Source organism: Argiope bruennichi, chromosome 10, assembly GCF_947563725.1.
Source record: "Argiope bruennichi chromosome 10, qqArgBrue1.1, whole genome shotgun sequence".
Taxonomy (NCBI): Eukaryota; Metazoa; Arthropoda; class Arachnida; order Araneae; family Araneidae; genus Argiope; species Argiope bruennichi.
In genome coordinates this window covers 66,358,796-66,381,756 of record NC_079160.1, presented here as the reverse complement: position 1 = coordinate 66,381,756, position 22,961 = coordinate 66,358,796, and the positions used below count along the sequence as shown (strand labels likewise).

Below are 22,961 nucleotides of genomic sequence, written 5' to 3'. Positions count from 1 at the left end.
AAGCAACTGCCATTAATCAGAACCAACGTTATCATATATTATTTTTTATAAAGTAGAAAGGATTAGTTATTCTCGTATTTTGATGAGTTTGCAGTTTTGCGATAATTAGTTGTAAAATACTTCTATCGGAAAAAGAATTTTGTTATTTTGAGCCATGGGCAATTTAGAAAATCGATCATTCTTTGTATTACAATACACAGCGGCTGTGGACGAACAATTTATAAGACACATTTATTAAAATTTAAATATTCTTAATTTTTTTTTTTATTTTAGAATGAATATGTCAAACTTAAGAGAGCATTTTTTTTCTTAAATCTTATCCATCTTGACTGCTTTGACCCCTCGTGGCCCTGAATTCTTGGACGAAAGTCAGCCTGTCACAAGAAAAAGCGCCGTTTTAAGTCCCTGAGGGTGATCTTTGGAAAATTCCTCTGGCCAAATTCACCTGTTCTTTCTTTTTTTAATTCCATTTAATTCATTACTGCATTTAAACTTGATATTTAGTTCTATTTGATTAAGTGCATTTGTGTTTTAGAAATAGTAGTATTTGCATGCTCTAAATACAATGTGTCGTTTATTAGTTTTGACTCACAGGAAATATTTACTTTAAAGTTATTTTCATAAAGATTGTTTGAATTTTGGTTATTAGTTTCTTAATAATGTAGTGTAATTTTTGAGTTTCGAGCCTTTGTTATATTTAAATATAAATATAATTTTCTTAGTCTTTTTTTCTCCAGCATCGATGATTTTTTTGAAGTAGAGAAGTAAAGTAAAATGCCAAATCAAATTGACATTTTACATTATGTTGGTCAAAGTGTCCTTAATGCAGCATTTTCCACAAATTAATTTGAATTTGGATGAAGAATAGGATGTAGTTCTTTGTCGGTAACACAAGAATTGATTATATTTTATTTTTCTCAAATATATGTATTTATTTATTTATTCGAATTCTAAAAATATTCTAAATATGTTCATGAGGTTAAAATAAAATTTTCTAAATAAAAAAAATGAAAAATTGTAAAAATAGTATTGTATTAGTTTTTATTCAACTGAAATACAAACTTTCTTTCGCAGAGAATAAGTTCTGAATTCTTTATAATTCAATATTCTTATCAAGAATTCTTAACTAAGAAAATGCCATTATAAAATCAATTAAAGACAGCACTTTTATCACCTTCTAATACGTGAATACAAGGAATTGAGGTAGTGTGTATTAATATCATTAACTATAAATATACTAGTTACTAAGGGCACAATTTTTTAATCCAAAAGTTCTCTGTAGATTCACGTTTTATTGTAAATTAACATTAAATAGTCACAAAAAAAGTCAATTTATAACCTCATAATAAAGTAAGAGGGGTTTTTTTGTATAACCTGTTGTTGCTGCATAATGTAGAAAATTATCTCCTATACATATCCTCTAAACTCCTTCTACGATTTTTGTAGGCGTTGAATTTCTTATTAATTTTACCTTGGTCATTGTAAAGTTAATATACTGAAGTTTCGTATGAAGACACCGAAACCAAAGACAAAAAGTAATTTTTAATGAATAAGGTTGAATGAAATTTAATGAATTGGATGTATTTTTAGTATTCATAATATACCTTGCCTAGGGGTAGCGCGTCTTCCCCGTGATCTAGGCGTTCCGGGTTCGAGTCCAGGTTTGGGGATGGTTGTTCTCTTTCTTGTGTTCTCTCTGTGAGGTGCGTGAACGAACCCCCCCCCCCCCTGTAAAAAGGGGTTGTGCAAGCGAGTGTGTGTGTGTTATCTTCATTTGAGCTAGAAGTCAGACTTCTGCCCTCGGGTGCTCAGGAGTCTTTACCTTCAGAAGCTACTGCGCAAAAATTTGGCTTAAAATAGTCACACGACAAAAAAAAAATATATATACCTTGGATTCTTAATGCTATTTTCGTTTGAAAATAATTTTGTGTCTTTCAAATATCCCCAAAATGCAAATGTGGCCATCTTAAAGATAGAACAAGAATCTTTAATAACAGATAAAGGGTTACAGAAAAGATAATATAAAAATAAAAACTGCAACTTTTTGTTAACCAAGCTTACAAAGTACTTACATAAATGGCACTTGTACTAATATCACATGACTTAAAGTACATGAAGCAAAACCATAAATAATTTTTTGTAACTTTATAATATATCAATAATTTCAAACGCTTATTTGAAATTAGCAAAATTTCAAACGCTTATTTGAAATTAGCAAATCAGAAAATAAATATTTAGTTCCTTTAGTTTTCTGTAATTATTTTCTTGGAGAAATCGCTCTTTCGTTCGTGGTGGGGTCCAAAGGCTCCCCGTCAGTTTCTTCTCCTCCCCCTCCATTGCACATATCGCCTTGTATGAATGCAATTATTTGGTCCATACACTCCTCTGGTGTTTCTTCTGTAATCTCGCATCGCACTGCTTCCATATCTCTTTGCATGCATTTCTGTATAAAGGATAGATGTTATTTTTTCTATATAAAAAGATTCTATATAAAAGAAAGCATAAAATATTTCTAGTAGATCAGTTATTGAAGGAAAATATCACTTTGAATACGTGAATTCTTTTACAATCTTTAACACCAGAACAATCGATGTTAAACATATACTAGTTTTAACACTAGTTTCACCACCAGAGGTTTTTTTTTTATCAAAATTTGGTCAAATTAACGGGTTTTTGATAATCATAGTAACTTCAGGCATAGTTTTCCAATGTGTTCTCTGTGAAACTGCACTATGTCCGTCCAACATATACTTTCTGAATGCCAAAAATTTTATACATAGAGTTTACACTTTTTTTAAATCTAATAATATATTTTTATCGACTTTACTTCGAAAAACTCCATATGATAACCTTTTACCCTTTTTTAAATCAATTTGTTTTTATTCACATATTTAGTCTACTGTCCTTTCTGTTTTGAAACTATTAATTATTAACTGTTACTATTAATTTTTATTCCACTTTGTTTCCTATACCAAGGAATTTGAAATTTTAACTTGAAAGAATTTTACGTAGTCTGGCGCAGCATGGCCAAATCTATGGCCCGTGTTCAACAAAAAACCAAACCAAACCAAATCAATCAGGCATAGTTTATGTAAATAAAGGATTATAATTAAAAAATTTTAATTAAATTAAATATAATTCATTAATTATTAATAAAAAAAAACAAGAAAAACAGTTTTTTTGTTTGCATTTATAGGATATAGCATTTGATACTGATTGACCTTACTATGTCACATATTCTACAAGTACACGTTGTCTTAGATGAACACCTGCCACAAACAGATTTGTTGCATGCATCGCAGGTATGAATCGCACTGTTTTTGTTGAATAATCGAATTTGGCAAAATTTGTGTTCATAAAGAGTTTTTTTAGTTTTCTGAAGCACAATCTACTGCTTTCAGTTCTTGTTTTTGAAAGAATTTTTTTAGGCAGCAAATATATTCATACGGGACATCTTCGGATAATATATGCCATTGTTTGGCGCAGTATGGTCAATATTATGGCTCTTGCGCCATAAAACCTCAAACAAACTCAAACTCGGATAATATATGAAAATTGTAATTTAAATTTTTCCAGGAAATGTCTGAAAGCAATATGTCAATGAAAGCTAATGTCCATCATTGCATAGATTATCCATAAACTTTGAAATTGCTAAAGCCATCATTTTGACTATTGGTATAAATAGGCAGAGGTCATACTGATTATGGACGTTAAAATGGCTGAGTGGAAATTGAATCATCATCATCATATTTGGCTAGACAGCCCAGAGTGGGCCAGTGCCTTCCTCTGAATTCTGTTCTACCGCATTTTATTTTGAGAGTTGCGCACCAGTTTCTTTCTTGGATAGCCAGGAAGTCTGCCTCCATTGATTCCATCCGTCTCATTTTGAGTCTACCTCTTTTCCTATTGGCTAGAAGTTTATGTAAAATATTTTTTAAATATGGAATCATCATCTATTCTAAATATATGAGCCACCCAGTTCATCAGATTTATTTTTATGAAATTTATAATATCTGGTTCTCCATAGATTTTATATAACTCAAAGTTATATCTTCTCCAAACATTGTTGATTTCTATCCCACCAAGAATGACCCTCAGGGGCTCACCTACTATAGGTGAGTACGGGTGTCCCAATCCCGAGGTACCCAGGGATCTTTACTCCCTTTCAGTTCACTCTCCTCTACGCCTTCTGCTTTTTGCTGTATTTTTTCTTTCCCTCGACGGCAGGCGAGGGAGCTCTCCATGAGAAGCTGTCGCCGCTCTGTTTGCTTCTAGCTTCTCATGGACAGCCAAAACCCCACGTGTTTGCCGTGCGTGGCGACCCATTTGAAAGACGGGTGGTGCACTGTGGTCCCCTGTGCATCAATCGGCTGATAGCTAGCCACCGGAGTGGTTGGTTTGCTAGGGATCAAGTGAAGGGGTCACTCCTTGGGCTTGGCGTTAAGGGTGGTCACTGTCCCCGGGGGTGACTCCCAACGTATAGCTTCCGGCTAGCATTATGGCAAGTGCCGAGGTTGGGAATTCCCAGAGCCGGTAACTGCCATCCCTTGTTGGGCTCCGTGGTGGGCGATGCCGTCGGGCCCGAATCATCTTCAATATCATATGGGGAAATCTAAACTTACGCATCACATTGAAAATACTATTAAAATTCAACCATTTGATAAATTTTTTGTTATACAGAGAGTTTCAAATGAAAAAGAAACATTTAATTCGGTATCGCCGTTTCTTGTTCAAAAGGCCATTGTTAGCACTATTGGCGAAGTTACTTCCATACGAAAGCTGCGTTCTGGAGATTTACTTGTTGAGGTAAATTCTCGTAAACAAGCTCAACAAATTTTAAAACTAAAGGCGTTAGCAACAATACAAATTAATGTTACTACTCATCGAACTTTGAATTCCTCTAAAGGTGTGATAACCTGCAGAGAATTACTAAATGATACCTTGGAAAAAATTACTGATGAGCTTAAACCTGAAGGAGTGACTCATGGGCGTCGCATCAATATTCGACGAGATGGACAGCTCCTTCCAACCAAGCATTTAATTTTGAAGTTTAATTCTCCCAAGTTACCTGAGACTATAAAGGCAGGCTATATGAAATTGCCAGTAAAGCCTTTTATACCGAATCCTTTGAGGTGCTTTAATTGCCAGCGTTTTGGCCACTCAAAAGCTAATTGCCGCGGGACACTTACCTGCGCCCGTTGTGCAGTAGCCGGCCACGAGAGCTCTGAATGCACATCTAATGAAAAATGTGTGAATTGCAGGGGTGAGCATACTTCTTATTCTCGCTCTTGTCCTAAATGGAAACTTGAAAAAGAAATTGTCACTACTAAAGTGAAAAACAATATAACATTTCCTGAAGCTAAACACCTGGTGCAAGCTCAAACACCCACAGAAGTGAAAAGCTTTGCATCTGTGATTAAAAAATCTGTTTCGGTATCGGGAACACAAACTAAACGTGTTGTTATTGTAACAACTGATACTGATTCAGATCGAATCCCTGATACTCCAATAGCAGAACAACGGCCAAACAAGGTAAACAAGAAAAAATTGTCTAAATCTCAAAGATCCCTTGCATTAAAACATTCGAAACAGGGATCTTCTCTTAAAGATTTGAAATCAAAAAGATCAATTGCTCTAGAACTGGGAAAAGCTGGTCTCGCTACCAAGGATTTACCATATTTGTTTGGTAATCCATCGACAAGTACAGAGCTATTAAAAATCCATCCTTCAGAGGATGAAGAAGATATCCAAATGAGTTGCGATCAGCAAGCAACTCCACATACTGTCATTAATAAAGTTCCCCCCTAAAGCCGTTTAATGGTTTCTTTCCTCTCTTGGAATTGTCGCGGCATCAGGTCGAAACTTGCAGATCTTAAAGCTCTTATCAATGTGACACACCCTATTTGTATTGCACTTCAAGAAACTTTCTTGAAACCAAATGCTTATTTAAAATTGCGAGGATATAACTCAGTAAGGAAGGATAGTGATATTGGAGCTGCAAATTCAGGTGGAGTTTGTATACTGACATCTAATCTCTACCCTAGTTGCACCCTTCCTCTTCACACATCCTTGCAGGCTGTAGCAGTGCAGGTTCATGTTCGAACCTTGATGACTGTCTGCTGCATTTATCTACCACCAAATGATGTTATTCCTCAAAAGGATCTTGATATGTTGATAGAACAATTACCGGCACCTTTCATATTATTAGGTGATTTCAATGGGCACAGTAATTTGTGGGGTTCTGAGAGTACAAACTCGCGTGGAAGACAGATTGAACAACTCATTTCTGATAACTGTCTCTGTCTACTAAACAATGACGAGAAGACGTACTTTCACGGGCCCACACTTACGTTTCATTCCCTTGATCTGGCTATTTGTTCTCCAGCACTCCTTCCCTTTTTGAATTTTGAAATTGCAAGTGATCTTTACAACAGTGATCATTTCCCCTTGATTGTATCCCATTCAGAAAGTAACAATTTGATGAATTCTCCACAAACGTACGCTTTTCAACGTGCTGACTGGGTTGAATTCACTAGGAATGCAGTGTTAACTGAATCTATGATCACTTCTAGCAGCATTACTGATGCTGTACAAAATGTAATTAACTGTATTATAGGAGCAGCTGATGCAACCATACCTAAACGATGTCCTATTCCACGAACATTTTGCAAGCCATGGTGGAATGAGGCTTGTCGCGACGCTTATAAAAAACAAAGAAAGTTGTGGGGAATTTTCCGCAGGTACCCAACTACGGAAAATTTAATAGCATTTAAGAAAGCAAGGGCAAACGCTCGTCGTATCCGGCGTTACAGCCAGAGAGAATCCTGGATAAAATATGTATCTTCAATAACATCCACTATATCTAGTGCGCAGTTATGGGAAAAGGTCAAAGCCGCTAATGGTATTTATAAAGAATTCGATTTTCCTGTTTTGAATACAGAAATGTCTACATTCTCTTCGCCTTTTGACATGGCTAATGCCATTGGTGAAACTTTTGCAGGCGTTTCTAGCAACGGTTCTTATAATCCAGTCTTTCTTTCAAAAAAGAAACAAGTTGAGAAATTCATTTTGCAGTTCAGGACCCGAAAGAATCTGCCATATAACTGCGAATTCCGGATGAATGAATTAAAAAGTGCTCTTTCCAAAACTCGAGATACTAGTCCAGATCCTGATGGAATTACGTACAGTATGCTTCGACATCTGGATGAAACATCTCTTACACACCTACTTTATCTATATAATAGAATTTGGAGTAGAAATTTATTTCCAACCCAGTGGCGAGAAGCTACTGTAGTTCCCATCTTAAAAGCAGGGAAAGATCCCAAAGACCCATTAAATTACAGACCAATCGCTTTGACAAGTTGCCTTTGCAAAACCCTTGAGCGCATGATTAATGCGCGTCTTCTTCATGAATTGGAGAAAAATGGATGCATCCCGCCATTCCAGGGTGGGTTTCGTCGTGGACGATCTACTCTTGATAATATTGTGTATCTTGAGTCGCAAATACGTAACGCGTTTGTAAACAGAAACCACCTTGTTTCTGTATTTTTAGATATACAGAAAGCATATGATCGTACTTGGCGATACGGAATCCTTCGGGTTTTATTTGACTGCGGCTTTAGGGGTAACCTACCGAATTTTATACAGAATTTTTTAAACATTCGTGTTTTTCGTGTTCGTATTGGTAATACTTTTTCCGATGCTTTTATTCAAAATGAGGGTGTCCCACAGGGAAGTGTTTTAAGTGTCACCCTTTTTATTCTCCATTTGAGTCAAATCCTTCATGTTTTACCATCATCCGTTTATGGAACGTTATACGTGGATGATCTGCAGATCTCCTGTCAGGGATCTAATATGGCTTTAACAGAACGGCAACTTCAGAGAGCTATCAACAAACTTACTGCTTGGTGTGACAGAAATGGGCATACGATCTCCCCTGAAAAGAGCCATTGTGTACATTTTTGTCGAAAATGGGGACTCCATCCTGATCCTGTAATACATATACGGGATGTTAATATTCCAGTAGTTCAAGAGGTAAATTTTTTGGGGATTATTTTTGATCGAAAACTCACCTTCCTTCCTCATGTTCTTCATTTGAGAAAGAGGTGTGAGAAATCCCTCAATATTTTGAAAGTCCTCTCAACAACATCATGGGGAGCAGACAGGACATCTTTACTTCGCATTTATCAATCTGTTATACTCTCCCGTATTGATTATGGATGCGAAGTGTATGGAACTGCTCGCTCTAATGTTTTACGACATTTGAACACGATACATCATTCTGCCTTACGGATCTGTTCTGGTGCTTTCCGCATATCACCGGTGCATAGTTTGTATGTAGTTTGTAACCAAATGCCATTGAATTTGCGCCAAAAACAGTTAAGCGCTCAATATTTTTTTCGTCTTCAGAGTTATTCAAATCATCCTATATGCCATATAACTATGCCTATTGGACTGTCAAGATTATATACGGCTCGTCCTTCTAACATCCTTCCTTTCTATGAAAGGACTAAAAGAATGCTTGCTGATTTTCAAATTTCGGATGTACAAATCTGTAAGTTAGATTCTATATCATTTCCACCATGGGATATCCCAGACATCTCCCTCCATAATCCTTTTTCACAATATGATAAAGCGAATACAGCTCCAGTTGTTTTCCAAAAGCTGTATTTAAATCATCATGATGAATTTTCTGCATACATTCCCATTTGTTTATTTGTTTGTTTGAATGAGGGGGATTTAGGGATTTTTAGCTACAAAGGCTGTCATCCCAGCGTTCAACAATATCTTCAATCAATAAATATCAAAAAATTTCAAGTGTTGAAGGAAAATATGGAGAGAGAGTTTATCTGTAAATGCTTTGCTTGTGAGTTGTTTGAAATTACAGCTTGAAAGAGAGTTGAGGTCCAACTTCGACCACAGGCAACGTCTTACGCTTGAGTATTTTCGGCAGTGCAGTAAGATATGATCCAAATTATTCAAAGAGTGGCATGTTTCGCAATTTGGTTCATTCGACAGGTTAAAACGATGTAGAAGGCCAGGTGTAATGAGTGTTTTGGTAGATATTCTAGCGCAAATGATGTCTTCTCTTCTATTTCTTGTCCATTTAGCAATATTTTTTATGTCTGGAATTTCACCAAGAATTTCATAATATTTGCTCTGTCTATAGCTGTCTGTTGGTTTTCTTTTTGAGATTTGTTGGATGCGTGAGATGTCTTCCGATGCGATCCATTCAATGCATGGGCTGATTTCTGTAACTGATTTTGCGATCAAGTCCGCTTTTTCATTCCATAAAATTGTCGAATGCCCTGGGATCCAAAGAAAAGTAATATGTTGGTTAATCTGAGATTTTTCCACAATTTTGGCCACAATTTTATGAATAATGGATGGGGATTTATATGAAAATTTTTGAAGTGCTGCAAGAACTGAAAGACTATCTGTAAGAAGAAGTAAATGTTTCTCAGGAACGGAAAGATAGTCCAGAGCCTGGTAAATTGCAAGAGCTTCAGCTGTAAAAATTGAATTGATGTTGTGGGTTCGAAAAGCAAATTGAGACAGATCCGAAATGCCGGCGATTGAAGTTAAGTTTTGCGATTTCGATGCATCAGTTGCGATAATGAAACATTGTTTGAAGTCCTTTTGAAGCGTTTCTTGAAAACTGCCATTAATAGCTGAGTGTGGGAGAGATTTGTTTTGAAAAGGGTATTTTGAAATAATAATACTGCAATTTTCTCTTGGAAGTTGCAAAAAATGTTGATCAGAAATAATGCGATTCCAATTAATGTTTAGATCAGAAAAAATTTTATCCAGAAAAATTTTGTCCTGTTCAATAAGAGCAAGATTGAAATGTTCTAAATCTAATTTGTAGATGGCGGAGAAGGAACTGATAGAAATCTGCTTAATGAGAAATTGTAAGGATAAACGTTTGATTTTTTCACTGAGAATTTCCTGATTGGAGATGTAAAGGAGAGCTTTATTTGGTGTCCACTGTGGAACACCAAGTGCAATGCTAAGTGCTTTGGTCTGAATAATATTACATGCTTTCATGTGAGTTTCTGGAAATTTGTTGATAATGGGACTGGCGTAAAAGAATAAGCTGCAAATGCTATTGTCTGTGATTGTGATTAAATCTTTTGTTCTTGGGCCATAATGTTTATATGCAAAACCCTTTAATGCGTTGATTTTTTTAAAGCTTTATTTTTAATTTTATTTAAGATCGATCCGTTTTGATTTCTTTTTGAAAAAGGAATTCCGAGGAATGTAATTGAGTTTTTCCATTGGATGTTCGTTCCTGCTAGTGAGATATTTGGGTGGGTAAAATTAATTTTGTTTGAAAGATCGGCTATGTAACTTTTCTCTGCATTAACTGAAAGCTTCCAATACGTACACCATTGATGTACGTTTTCCATTGTTTTTTGTAATTTCTTAGCAATAAGTTCAATAGACTGGTGCGAGCAAAATATAAATATGTCGTCCGCAAAGATCAAACAATCAACTTCATTTTCAAGAGTTTCAAAAAAATCCGATATAAAAATTGCCCATAAGATTGGCGAGATTACACTACCTTGTGCTAATCCTTTGTTTGTAATTCTTATGTCGGAGAGTGTTTGTCTCCATCGCACTTGAAACGAACGGTGACTAAGGAATTGATGCAACCAAGCGCATATCTTCCCGCAGATGCCCAATTCCAAGCATTTATATATCAATCCGTCAATATAAACCGAATCATAAGCTTTTGCGATGTCGAGACTAATACCAATGAAATGTTTTTTTTCCCTCTTTGCTTTTGAAATGCTGTAATATAATGAGTAAGTGGCTGCCCTATTGTCCTTGTATGGTAAAAAACCAAATTGTTTTGGATGAAGTTTTTTGTTCTTTGTAAGAAAATCAGTAATTCTTTTACATAAGATACGTTCAAAGATTTTGGAAAAAACAGATGTTAGAGCTATTGGCCTATATGATGTTATCTGAAGCTTGTCTTTATTTGGTTTTGGAATGGGAATAATAAGTACATGTTTCCATGTTTTGGGAACATATGCTGTGTTAAAAATCTGTTGAAATAATTGAAGGATGTAATAATTTGCATTTTTGTTAAGTTTTTTGAAAAAGGATGCGGGAATATTGTCTGGACCTGGGGTTGTTGTTTTTGATTTTTTAATTGCGAATTGTAATTCTTCCATTTGAAGTGCTCCGTTTAATTCGCTTTCCTGATTGTCCGTAAACTGGATTGGTAATGGCTCGTGAGTACTGGAATTGTTGGCATAAAATTCTGCGAGCAGATTACTTTGCACGAATGGGTTTGTGATAAAAGAATTGTTAACAGAAATGGTGTTGAAGGAGTTATTATCTTCATATTGCTGATTCAGTTTTCTTAAGATAGAATAAAATAAACGAGGATTTCTTGCACTATTACATAAGTTATCCCAAAATTTTTGTTTTGCTTGTTTACTATAAAATTTGAATCTGCTTGCGAATTTTTTGTGAAGAATCCAAAATTTAGTTGATATGCATTTTAATGCTTTCTTCCGATATATGATTTTAAGTTTGTAAAGTTTGTGACAGGTTTTATCCCACCAGGGTGGGTATTGTTTGTTATTCAAAGGTATTTTTCTAGTATTATTGGATATGATTTCTGAAATGTTTGATGAAACTGAGTCTAGGTTAAGATTTGTATCTTCAAAAATTTTTTCCGATTGAAAAAGAATAGATTGCCATTTAATTTCTGTGAGGAACCTTTGTTTGTTGTGTAAAACTTTGCAGGTGGAAATTATGGGGAAATGGTCGCTATCAAAAGATGATTCAGCAACAAAACAATCTGAGCTACAGAAGAGTGATTTGGAACAAAGGGTAAGATCCAGAAGTGATTGGTTACCTGCAGGAGTAATGTGCGTCGGGTTCGAAGTATTTAAAATGACAAAATTTGAATCCGTTAACCAATCGACAAAATTGTTGCTGAGTCTGGAAGAAGTGGTTGAGCCCCAAAAAGGGTGATGTAAATTAAAGTCACCAAAGATGAACGTTGGTTCAGAAAGTGAGTTAAAAAAGTTTCCGAAAATTTCAATGTCAAAACCTGTAGGAGCGTAAATGTTTACTATACAAAAGTTTAGAGAAGCTGTAATGATTTTAACGGTGAGTATCTCCACGTCCGAATTTTGAGGTACATCGTAAGGGATTATGTATGCCGACAAATGATCGGGGATTCCAATTAAAAGGCCCCCTCCCAGTCTGCCTTCCCTGTGAGATCTAAAAAACCTTTTTTTATAGAAACTAAAATCTTCTTCAGCATAAAGAAAAGTTTCTTGAAAAATCCAGAAATCTGAAATTGAGAAGGGAGGAATACCAAGCCAGATTTTTTTATTCCTAATACTACGGTAATTCCACTGAACAAAACGCATCCTAATAAATTAAACCAACAGAAAAGGAAAAAGCAATCTGCAAACTCTGCAAGAGGTCAACCAAACACCGGGGTGACGTACACACACACAAAAAAAAAACCCAAAAAAAAAACCCAAGCATTTGGGAAAGATAAAATTGAAGCAGCGCTTTGCAAAGAAGAGAAACAAATAACAAGCAGTAAAGTGGGAGAGGAAACATAAAACAGCAAAAAGGAAACAAAGCGCAAAAAAAAGATTATTAATCCGAAGTCCCAGCAGGGCCACCAGCGTCCCATTGCATGGGTTGACTAGTAGAACTAGCGAAGTTTTTCGAAGCATTAAGTAAAGCTTTTTTCTTCCTGGATGGAGATTTAATTTTTTCACCTTTGTCAATCACATGAATTAACTGTTGCACCATAGACTCGACCGTCTTTTGAAATATTTCCAATAGAGCATTGAAATGTTGCTCCATCTTTTTGTTGATGTTTTGGATGATGGATTCCATTTTGTCGTTGAAATGTTGTTCCATCTTTTTGTTGATGTTTTGGATGATGGATTCCATTTTGTCGTTTAAAGATTTTTCAAAGTCAATGGGTTCCGTGTTCGATCTAGTAACAGTCGCATAAGTTGTATTAGAAGATGCATTAAATATGCGTCGTGCTTCCCCCGTAGTGAGGTGATTACGACATTTTAGATCCAAAATTTGTTGTTCTTTGACGTACAAGGGACATGCTTTAGATGTTGCTGCATGAGAACCTTGAAAATTAATGCATTTAACTGGGTTTTGACAATTTCCAACGTGTTCTGTTCCACATAATTGGCAAACTTGGTCTTTCGAACATATCCTAGATGGGTGTAGGAAACTGTAACATTTTGAACACTGTCTAGGCCGATCAATAAAAGGTCGAATTTTCTGAATTGTAAGCCAAAGTTTAACTGAATCTGGAAGAGAAGTACCCAGAATTGTTACGAGAATTGGAGAAGTTTGTTGTGTCGAATTTTGTTTGACAAAACGTCTCATCTCTCTGATTTCAATATCGTTAAACTGTCGCAGTTCATCTGCAACTTCTTTGAGTGGAACACATGTGGGCATATCAATAAGCAGAAATCTAGAAGTAACTCCTTCCCAAATAACGTTTGAAGTAACCTTAGTATCGTTAATCTGCTCTAAGCTAAGAAGTTGTTTTGCGCATCCCGGATCCTTTGTAGTAAAAATTAGTTTCCCTTGCCGGGTAAATCTCATGTTCATGATATTTGAGTGTCTGTCGATATTTTGCTTTATGAAAGTTTGCATCAGAATGGGGTTTGTGCGCGGTATTTGAGAAGAAGCATTCGCATTAGAAAAAATAACGTTTATTTCCTCGTAATGTTTCTGACCTAAATTTAGCACAAGGTCCTTGGCAGGTTTTTCATTCAAAAAATAAATGTCAGTAATTTGAGGCATCGTGTTGAAGGCGAGAGTTTCAGAATTCAATTGAAAGGACTCATCACTAAAGTCTTGCACTGATACAAATGTGCGACTCAGCTTGCAATGAAGAAAAAATTCACAAAATATAAAGGAACAATCTTACCTCGTACAAAATGAATTTAGCAGAGTAGAAATATGAGGAGAAACAAATAAAAAACTTGTCTAAGCTTGAGAGTAAGATGCAAAAACAAAATCCACCGTAAAGTATTTTTAAACGCAACTTCGCTTTTTTATAAACAAAAGACCGTTATATCTTTCAAATCAAAAAGCCACTAACGACACTTTTTATTTTCGTCATATTCAACATTCCCATCTTTACAGATGGTTCAAAAACAACTGGTCATGTTGGCTGCTCGGTTGTCATTTCTCAAGAAACATTTAGTTGCCGTTTGCGAAACTCGTGTTCAGTTTTCACAGCTGAGCTAACGGCGATTTTACTCGCACTTGAGAAAGTTTCAAGTTTACATGATCGTAAATTTTGTTTATACTCAGACAGTATGAGCGCTCTTATTTCTCTCAACCAACCTCAAAATTCTAAGCATCCTTTGGTTTGGGATATACTTCATCTTTTACGAGCACTGAATTCCAGGAATATTCAGATTTTATTTTGTTGGATTCCTGGTCACGTCGGTATAATTGGAAACGAAATTGCTGATAATGCGGCAAAAGCAGCATCCACTTTATTGTGATATAAAGAAGAGTTATATGTCGTACATACGCATGCAATGGCAAACATTTTGGGATTCTCAAATCTCAAATAAATTGCATAATATAAAACCCAACATAAAACCATGGCCAATTGTTCCGGTGCGTGATCTCGATGTCAAATTGACTCGACTCCGCATCGGCCACACCCGATTCACTCATAAACATCTTTTGTTGGGTGAAAGATGTCCTTTATGCACATCATGCAATGTTGATTATACGGTCATCCATATTTTAACCGAATGCTACTCTTTTAATCACCATCGATTACATTTTTTTGGTGCATCGTCACCACATATTTGTGACTTGGTGGGAGAACGTCCCCATTGTAACATTTTTAAATATTTGAAGACCATTGGTTTTTACCCCCACATTTGAAATTTTTTAGCTTTTATATTTGTTCCGATTCTTTTATACTGGACTTTATGCTTTTAAGAACATTTTTCAATTATGATATTTAAAATTTTACCTTTTATTCACAGCTCTAACCACATGTTTTGGCGCAGCATGGCCATATGTAGCCCTTGTGCCATAAAACTGGAATTAACAACAACAACCACCAAGAATGACTCGCAGAATTTTGCTTTCGAAAATAGCTATTCTATTTTCTCCAGCTTTGATCAGGGGCCAGGTCTCTGAGCCATATGTAATTATTTGTCTAATTAAGGTTTCGCATAGTAACAATTTTGTATTTCTTGATAGTAGTGAGAATTTAAAAAATACTTCTAGTCCGTAAAAGGCTTTATTTGCATTTATAAACGACCTTGAATCTCCTTGACTATGCTATTGTCATTAGTAACTATAGAACCAAGGTAAGTAAAATTTTTGACAGTCTGAAATTTCTGAGAACCAATTTCTCGATGAGATTCATGGGAGGTTCCATTACTTAGTACAGGCATATATTTGGTCTTTTCGCTGCTTATGATAAGTCCCATGCTATTAGCAGCATGCTTTATAGAAAGAAAAACATCTTTTTAATGCGGAAACTGTTCCTGAAATGAAGGAAATTGAATAGGGATATAATTGTTCTTATGTTTCATCAAAAGCTGTCACAATGTTCTAGAACGATACATAAATTATATCGAAATTTTTAAGCATGAAATTTGAAAACCGTCTAAATGACGGTAGTTTCTTAAAAGCAAGAGTATAAATAATATGTTAATCGTACGTTAAGTATTATTTATTGCGTTTATGTGTACTTTGCCGTTGTCTTATTTAATCTTCCAGACGCTTGGCATCTCTATTCTGCTACTTCAAATGATATCTTCTTATAGTTAATTTCAAAATTTATTGAAGACATTGATTTGAGAGTGTTTTTTCTATAAGTGGAAACATTACTCATTCCGATAATTGCTTTCAAAGACAGGATTCATTTCATATACTAGTTTTACTTTTAAACCTGGCTTGCAAACATTTTTTTAAAAATCGGGTGTTATAAATTTATTGAATTTGACTCCATATCTGAATAACATCCGATATCGCTTTCCTTTATTTGTATATTAAGGAATGTTTTATGTCTATAGAGAAAACCGAAAAGAACAAATAAAAACAGTTTTTCCAAACGTTTTAAAATTTTCAAATTCGTTTCTATAGCTCAATTTTTTTTTTTTTTTTTTTTTTTTGTTGAAAAAAAATTGTGGTTTGTTAGCAAAATTTTTAATTAGACGTATTATTAAAAATGCTTGTTAAAAATTTTATTAAATACTACAAGGTGGGTAGCAACATATTTCTGTTCTAGTATGAAAACTTTTTTTCATAATATACCTGGAATAAATATCAAATACTTCGTTGCAAACAGTAGTTTTCTTCATGTTCCAAATCGTCGTTAAATAAGACAATGTTTTTCGCCAGAAATGTATTGTTATAATGTTGTTTCTACCTTTTTTTTTACAATGATAGCCTCCAGTTTTAAAATATATATTCTATTCAAAAATACAGAGGGCAGGAACATACTTTTAAACATAGTGCAGTTCGTCACATAGAAAACTTTTTTTTTTCAAACTAACAAATCAGAAAACTTGCCTCTTCTCTCCGGATGTTGACAGTCGTGTTTCCCTAGATTTAGAAGACACAAGCATTGAAATCCCTCAACCCTCGCCAACAACAGCCAAATATCGTGTCAATATTTAGTCAGCCCGCTACTACTGCTTCGTTCAGTCGGCGGTACACAAAAAAAGAGCCAAATATCGCAGTTACATATTATTTTGTCACTATTGTCTTATTCTGATTTTGAAATTCGTTTGACGCGATAAATTTGTTTTTACTTTGTCCTTGTCGTGGCAGGTGATCCTCCCTTTAAAGATTCTTAAGATAAAGTAAAACGAGTCATTGAAATGTCTCAAGTATTATTGAAATGTCTCTAGAATCATAATAACTTATCGTACTGTATCTGAATGAAAACACAGATACAAATTTCTCTAATACAACAGCGGAACTGGGTTGTCTAGTGGTGCAATATTTGTAACAATTTACGCTTCGAAAAATAAATTCGATTCATCTGCAATAACTCATAAACGGAACAAAGTTTATTTGATGTAGCAACTGAACTAGATCGTACACAAGGAACCAAATTTGTGTCAAGTTGCTGCTGTATAATAGATAAAACCAAACAGTAACTCCATAGGCATAGTTATCGGTTTAAAAAAATGCTGAACTTATAAGAAAATTAATTTCATTCAAAATGTTTGATTTGCAAATTATCAAAATATTTAAAAATAATAAGTAAATTCGCATGGTAATTATGTTATAATTAGGAATTAGAGGTGTTCACCAAAATGTTTATGCAGCAGATAATAAGCGATCAGATAAGATAATGAGCTAAAGAAACCTAAGCATATTTCTTAGGGAGAAATCGCTTGCATATTTTAAGCAGGAAAAAAACGAACTTTAATTCATATGATCAATAATAAGTACATGCGTTATTTCTTTTACATTTATCACTAAAGTTATTATTATCAAAGAGGAGATTTTTTTTCTTTTTTTGTAAATGATGAATACAAAAATGGCGATCGTATTATTGTTTACATATGCTTTTACGATTTCCGTTGAATGAATACATTTATAAATGAAATGAAAACAGATTTATATAAATCTTTGTCAGGTAGAATGTGTGACTGCTATGAGAAAATGGGGTTTAATTTTTGAGAGAATAGTTTGTATTTACGAAAATAATATGCAAAATTTCTTGCGAGTTCGAACCTCACCGGCCGATGACTCCCTGTGTGTGTGGAGGCTGGTGCACGTATAAATCTGTCGTGGCCACAAAGTTCTCCGAGTCGAGACAATACCATTGGGGATGCTGGATCAGAGGTGATAGTTCTCAGATTCAGCTATACATTACGAATATGTGGTTGAGTGAATGAAATATAGGAATGAAGTCCGCCCCGTGAAAAGGGTAGTGGCGCATGCGTAGTCAAATCGTACTCTTGGGCCTAGATGGCACTACTGAAACAAGAGAAGCTCTCTCAGCTTAACTTCGTCAGCAGGCTTGTCTATGACAAGTGCCATTAGAAACAACAACGAAAGAATTAAGATAAACGTTTGGTTGTTAAGTTTAAATTTAATTTCTGTGTCTATAGATTTAGAGCAGAACTTAATATTTCATTGATATAAATATATATTTGACTTATTTTTTTTTATGAAACCACTGTTGATATTTTTTATAACAATCGCAAATGATAAATTTGCAAACAGTAATAATTTTAAAATTAAAAAAATAATAATTTAAGACGGCTTACTTTATGATTTTGCTCTTTGCAATTTCTAGGGCCAATTTGTCCACTTTGCATCATTTCTAAAGATATATCGAAAATTGGTATGAAAATCAAACTTTTAATAGCATTATATAAAAACAAAATATGAAATAAATGAACAAAGAGAAATTGCTCGGTGCATCCTTTCATTTACTTTTACTCCATTTACATAGCAATAAATATGAAATCAACAATCAGTAATTAGGTAAATGGAAAAAAAAAATGGAAAAACTCATTTTTAATTCTGCTTGCATATTTTTTCTTTATAAATCAAATTATATATAAATTACTGTAAATTTAATTTGATATGATGCTTACTTTTAAAAAACATAAAAATTATCCAATTGCAGTACATTTTAATATTATCCGTCGGATATGAAATGTACTTAAACTAAAATTGTAAAGATTTCTTATACATAATACCAAATCATTTAGGCGAGAAATAAATTAATTACATTAAACCCAAATTATTAATATCAATTTTGTCTACAAGAAAAATAATTCATTGTTAACATTGATATAATTTATAACTATTTTTTTTAACATACAACACATCTGTATGAACACAGTAGAAATGGCTGAATTAAAGCAACGAAAATGAGCTTGAGGAAAAGAAAATGAATGTAAAGCGCGAGTGTTCTTTAATTACAAACATCAAAAAAGAATGTGCCGGCGTCCTGGACTAGGGGTAGGCGTCTTCCCCGTGAGCTGGGCATCCCGGTTTCTAGTTCTGCTTCGGGCATGGTTGTTCTTCCTCTGTGTTCTATTTTTGAGTGTCTGAAAGAGCCCCCTGTAAGAAGAGGTTGTGCAAGCGAGTGTGTGAATGTCATCCTCATACGGGCTAGAAGTCAGACTTCTGCCCTCGGGTGCTTAAGGGTCTTTACCCTCAGAAGCTACTGCATCCCCTTTCCTTGGTAACGGGGATACGACATCATCATCAAAAAAGAATGTGATATAATGCATCCAAAAGGATACAATTTCAAGTTTACTCACGTTAGGTTTATTCCAAAGAAAGTATATTTTTTAATTATGCGAAATTCATAATTCTCATAAAAATGGAATATATTGGGGGATGAAACAAATTTCGAACTAAAGAATGAAAACTTACCGCAATGCTTAGTTCTCATAGATTCTGCCAAACTTGCACAGGCTGGGAACATATCATAAATATTAGGTGGTCCATGCGGTCCTCTATGACCACCAGGCCCACCATGGGGACCACCATGGCCTCCCCATCTCCCATGAGGTCCTCCTGGAGGTGGAGGACCTCCCCATCCTCCATGCGGATCTCTTTGAGGTGGGGGTCGACCATTGCCTCCCCATCCTCCCTGAGGTGGGGGTCCACCAGGTCCTCTTCCACCACGACCTCCACCACCTTTGGATTGTGCACAGGCAGAAATAGCAAAACAGAAAACCAATGAGATAGCAAGAAATGAATCCATGGCAATGTATGAATCGGTACAGAAAAGGAAAATATTTCGTTTTTATCACTTTTATAGTCAGCAATATGGCTATTTAAAATTGCGTGATATTCAATGGCAAGAATTCAAAATAAAACATTCAGAAGGAAGTTCAGTGTTTGACCTTATGTTTTCCTGTTTTCAAACAGTACTGCAGTTTCAAAAGTTCCGAATAATAAATATAGCATTTGTATTTAGTCTATTAGTTTCTCAGTGGCATGTTATTTAATTGTTGAAATATTTTGTAACATGCGAATCGCAGCTGTCAGAAAACAAATGTGTCAAGGACAGATCTATTTTGCTATTTATTCCTGTGGCCAAGAATGAGGACAACAAAGGAGGAAGGAAAAAAAGATGCTAGTTTAATTCATATTTGTTATTCATGTTCAAGCTGTATTACTTTCAGATTTTGAAATAATAATTAAATGAAAGTTCAAACCTCAATCATATATTAATTTAAACACTAAGATTTCCCTTCTTATTTCGTTTTTAATGGATCTGGGTCGTAATCGCGACATATCAATTTTAAATCTAAACGCTTTGATATCATTTTACAGGGTGCGACAGAAAAACCCGGACAAACAATTTTTAGTATAACTTTATAAAAAATAAATTAATTAAAAAAATATGACAAATACTAATAATAGTAGACATTTACTAATAAATAAATTCAATTGATTTCAAATTGGCTGCCTTTTGCAGTGATGCAGATGCTTAAACGCTTATTAAAATTTTCAGCAATGGGCCGAAAGTCTTTTACTTTTAATCTCTTCTATTCTTGTCAAAACGATTGCTCTAAAAAGTCTAGCCCAAGACAAATATCGACTTAGGATGTTCAACAAAAGTGTACAGACCATATGTACAGGGTATTGCCGAAGTGTGTACAGACCATATGTACAGGGTATTGCCGAAGTGTGTACAGACCATATTCTGTCGTTTTGGAAGTTATGAACTCGTTGGACTATAAAGAACTTCTCATTAATGCAAAAGAATCCCTCCCAGCAGTGACATACCATATATTATATTTTACTTCTGCTTTTATATTTTACCATTTGCTTGGCTCAACGTGGCCAAATATGGCCATTGCGCCACTAAGTATCACACACAACAACAACAACAACAATCCAGCTCTGACATGCGGCCCTTCTCAAAAAGTTTCGGCATCTTTGGAGCCGCACGAGTTTCTTTTCTTCAGTGAAATGCTGAGCTTTTTGGAACTTGTAAATCTTTAGTTCAAGCTCTGTTTTTGCCTTTCGTCACACTGCTCGGTCACTTATTTTCATTTCATGAGCGACCTTTCTGAAGGAAAACCTCGGATTTTATTAAACTCGCTTTTTGATGGCCTTACGGCTATTGAAAGTACCTACTGTCCGTTTTCGTTCACTTCCTGGAGGCCGACCATCATTGCCAAGTTCTTAGAAACGACAGATTGTCTCAGACACCATTCGACGAAAAATTAAGCAAACAAGCGATCTTACACTGTCGTTTACCTTGCTTTAAAATAGCAGATGTTTTGCTTGATATTGTAAAAAAAAGCCAAAAGCAATACCTACAACAAAAGATATATTATAAAATATCTTGTAATTGAAATGGCAGGCAAAAAGAAAGGAACACAAATTAAAAAGAAATTAGTTAACTTCCATTCTATGATGCAATAACTTTGTCCGAGTTTTTTTACCGCACCCTGTAAATTAAATAACATATTACTTATTATATTATTTGAACTATGAAAACTATTGCTACAGAAAATAATTTGGACAATTATTAAAGAAATTCTGCAGTTTTTTGTGACAGTTTAGGGAACAAAAATAAACCGACCAGCGAACTATTGCTCTTGCAAAGCCCCTCCGATTCCTTATCTGAGCCAGATAATAACACTTCACTGTTAATTGCTTCTTTTACTGATTACCAGATTATAGGATTTGTTGGAGAATTACTTTTCATCCAGATAAGTTGTTAGGGAAGTCAGCCGAAAAAGAAAATGAGATCAAATATACAAGAAAGCAAAGAAAATACGAATCGCATAGGAAATAGTGAACTTAGTTCGGAGAATTTTTACTCTATTGAATGAAATGAGTTCGATTTCATCTCTAGGCTGCATCGAGATTTTGTATTTTCCATTTTTTTTTTCGACTGATGAGATCATGTTTGAATATTACATGTTGAGTTTATAGTACCTTGATTTTCATCATTTAGTATATTCGTATTATAATCATTTTACTCGTATCATTATTTTCATCATCATCAATATTATTATCAAATTTGTATCATCAATATTAGTATCATCATTATTATCAAATTTGTGCCAAGTTCTTTCGGATTTTGGAAAAATTATACTGTGAAATAATTTTTTCGGAATGTTCTTGTTAAAGTTATTTTTTCTGTAATTTTTGTATTATCCAATATTCAAATGAATACTGAAAGATACAAAAGAGATTATCGATATGCTGTTCATAAATTTAAACCAGTATAGTTAAACTTCCATTCCCTTTTTTAGTTAATTGGATCATCCTAATTACAAGGCAGTTAAAATGGGACTTCCTTCAATGGCTAATAATAATTGTTTTGCATTTTTCAGATTTGTGTTGATATTAAACATCTTGTATTTTTAATCGTTCCCAACTCCATTGTAAAATAAGTAATATTGTGTAATGACTAACGAATATCCAACCCGGCCTAAGGCGCACGGAAAAAATCTGAATATTCGGACCACTGGTCAGAAAGTTAGGCCTCGACCTAATCTCGCTAAGTTGGTGGAAGTTCTAAGACCAAGGTACAATCCCTCTGTAGAAGGCACGTTCCGTCATTAGTAAGGGGTAGTCGATCCCACACTATTTCTGTACTTACTAGATAGGAGAAACCTAACCACCATACCAGAAGCTTTTCATCCCCATATATATGGACCCCTCCCCCTCCCCGCTTCGATATAAAACACCTCCCGAAAGAATCAAAAGCTAATTAGATTATACATTCTGTAATATACATTGTGCTTATTCGAATTACAATATATAAATTAATACAGAAATTGGGTGTCCCAAAAAGTGAAGCAAACATTCCTTTCATTAAATATTGCACATAGATATTGCACATTAAATATTGCAATAGTTCATCAAATAATGTGTATGGAAACTGTTTGGCTTTTGTGGAAGTTGATAATAAAAGCTTGTGTTGACTTCTTTCACGACTTGTATGCCAATTCGTC

General features: G+C 34.7%; 1 protein-coding gene across 1 annotated transcript; it reads right to left on the bottom strand.

Moving 5' to 3' along the window:
- Nucleotides 1–1,966: 1,966 nt before the first annotated feature.
- Nucleotides 1,967–19,750, bottom strand: LOC129988690 (pulmonary surfactant-associated protein A-like). The gene is made up of 3 exons (XM_056096964.1): nt 19,408–19,750; nt 18,285–18,340; nt 1,967–2,443 (listed from the first exon to the last, which is right to left on the bottom strand). Exons 1-3 carry the CDS (start codon nt 19,739–19,741, stop codon nt 2,258–2,260), a joined length of 576 nt encoding a protein of 191 aa, XP_055952939.1. The 5' UTR covers nt 19,742–19,750; the 3' UTR covers nt 1,967–2,257.
- Between the last annotated feature and the right edge of the window lie 3,211 nt (nt 19,751–22,961).

Coding starts and splice junctions, on each gene's coding strand:
- LOC129988690 (XM_056096964.1), bottom strand. CDS start 19,741: ATGGATTCATTTCTTGCTATCTCATTGGTTTTCTGTTTTGCTATTTCT. Junction 18,341..19,407: donor TATGAGAACTAAGCATTGCG/GTAAGTTTTCAT, acceptor ATATATCTTTAG/AAATGATGCAAAGTGGACAA. Junction 2,444..18,284: donor GCAAAGAGCAAAATCATAAA/GTAAGCCGTCTT, acceptor TCCTTTATACAG/AAATGCATGCAAAGAGATAT.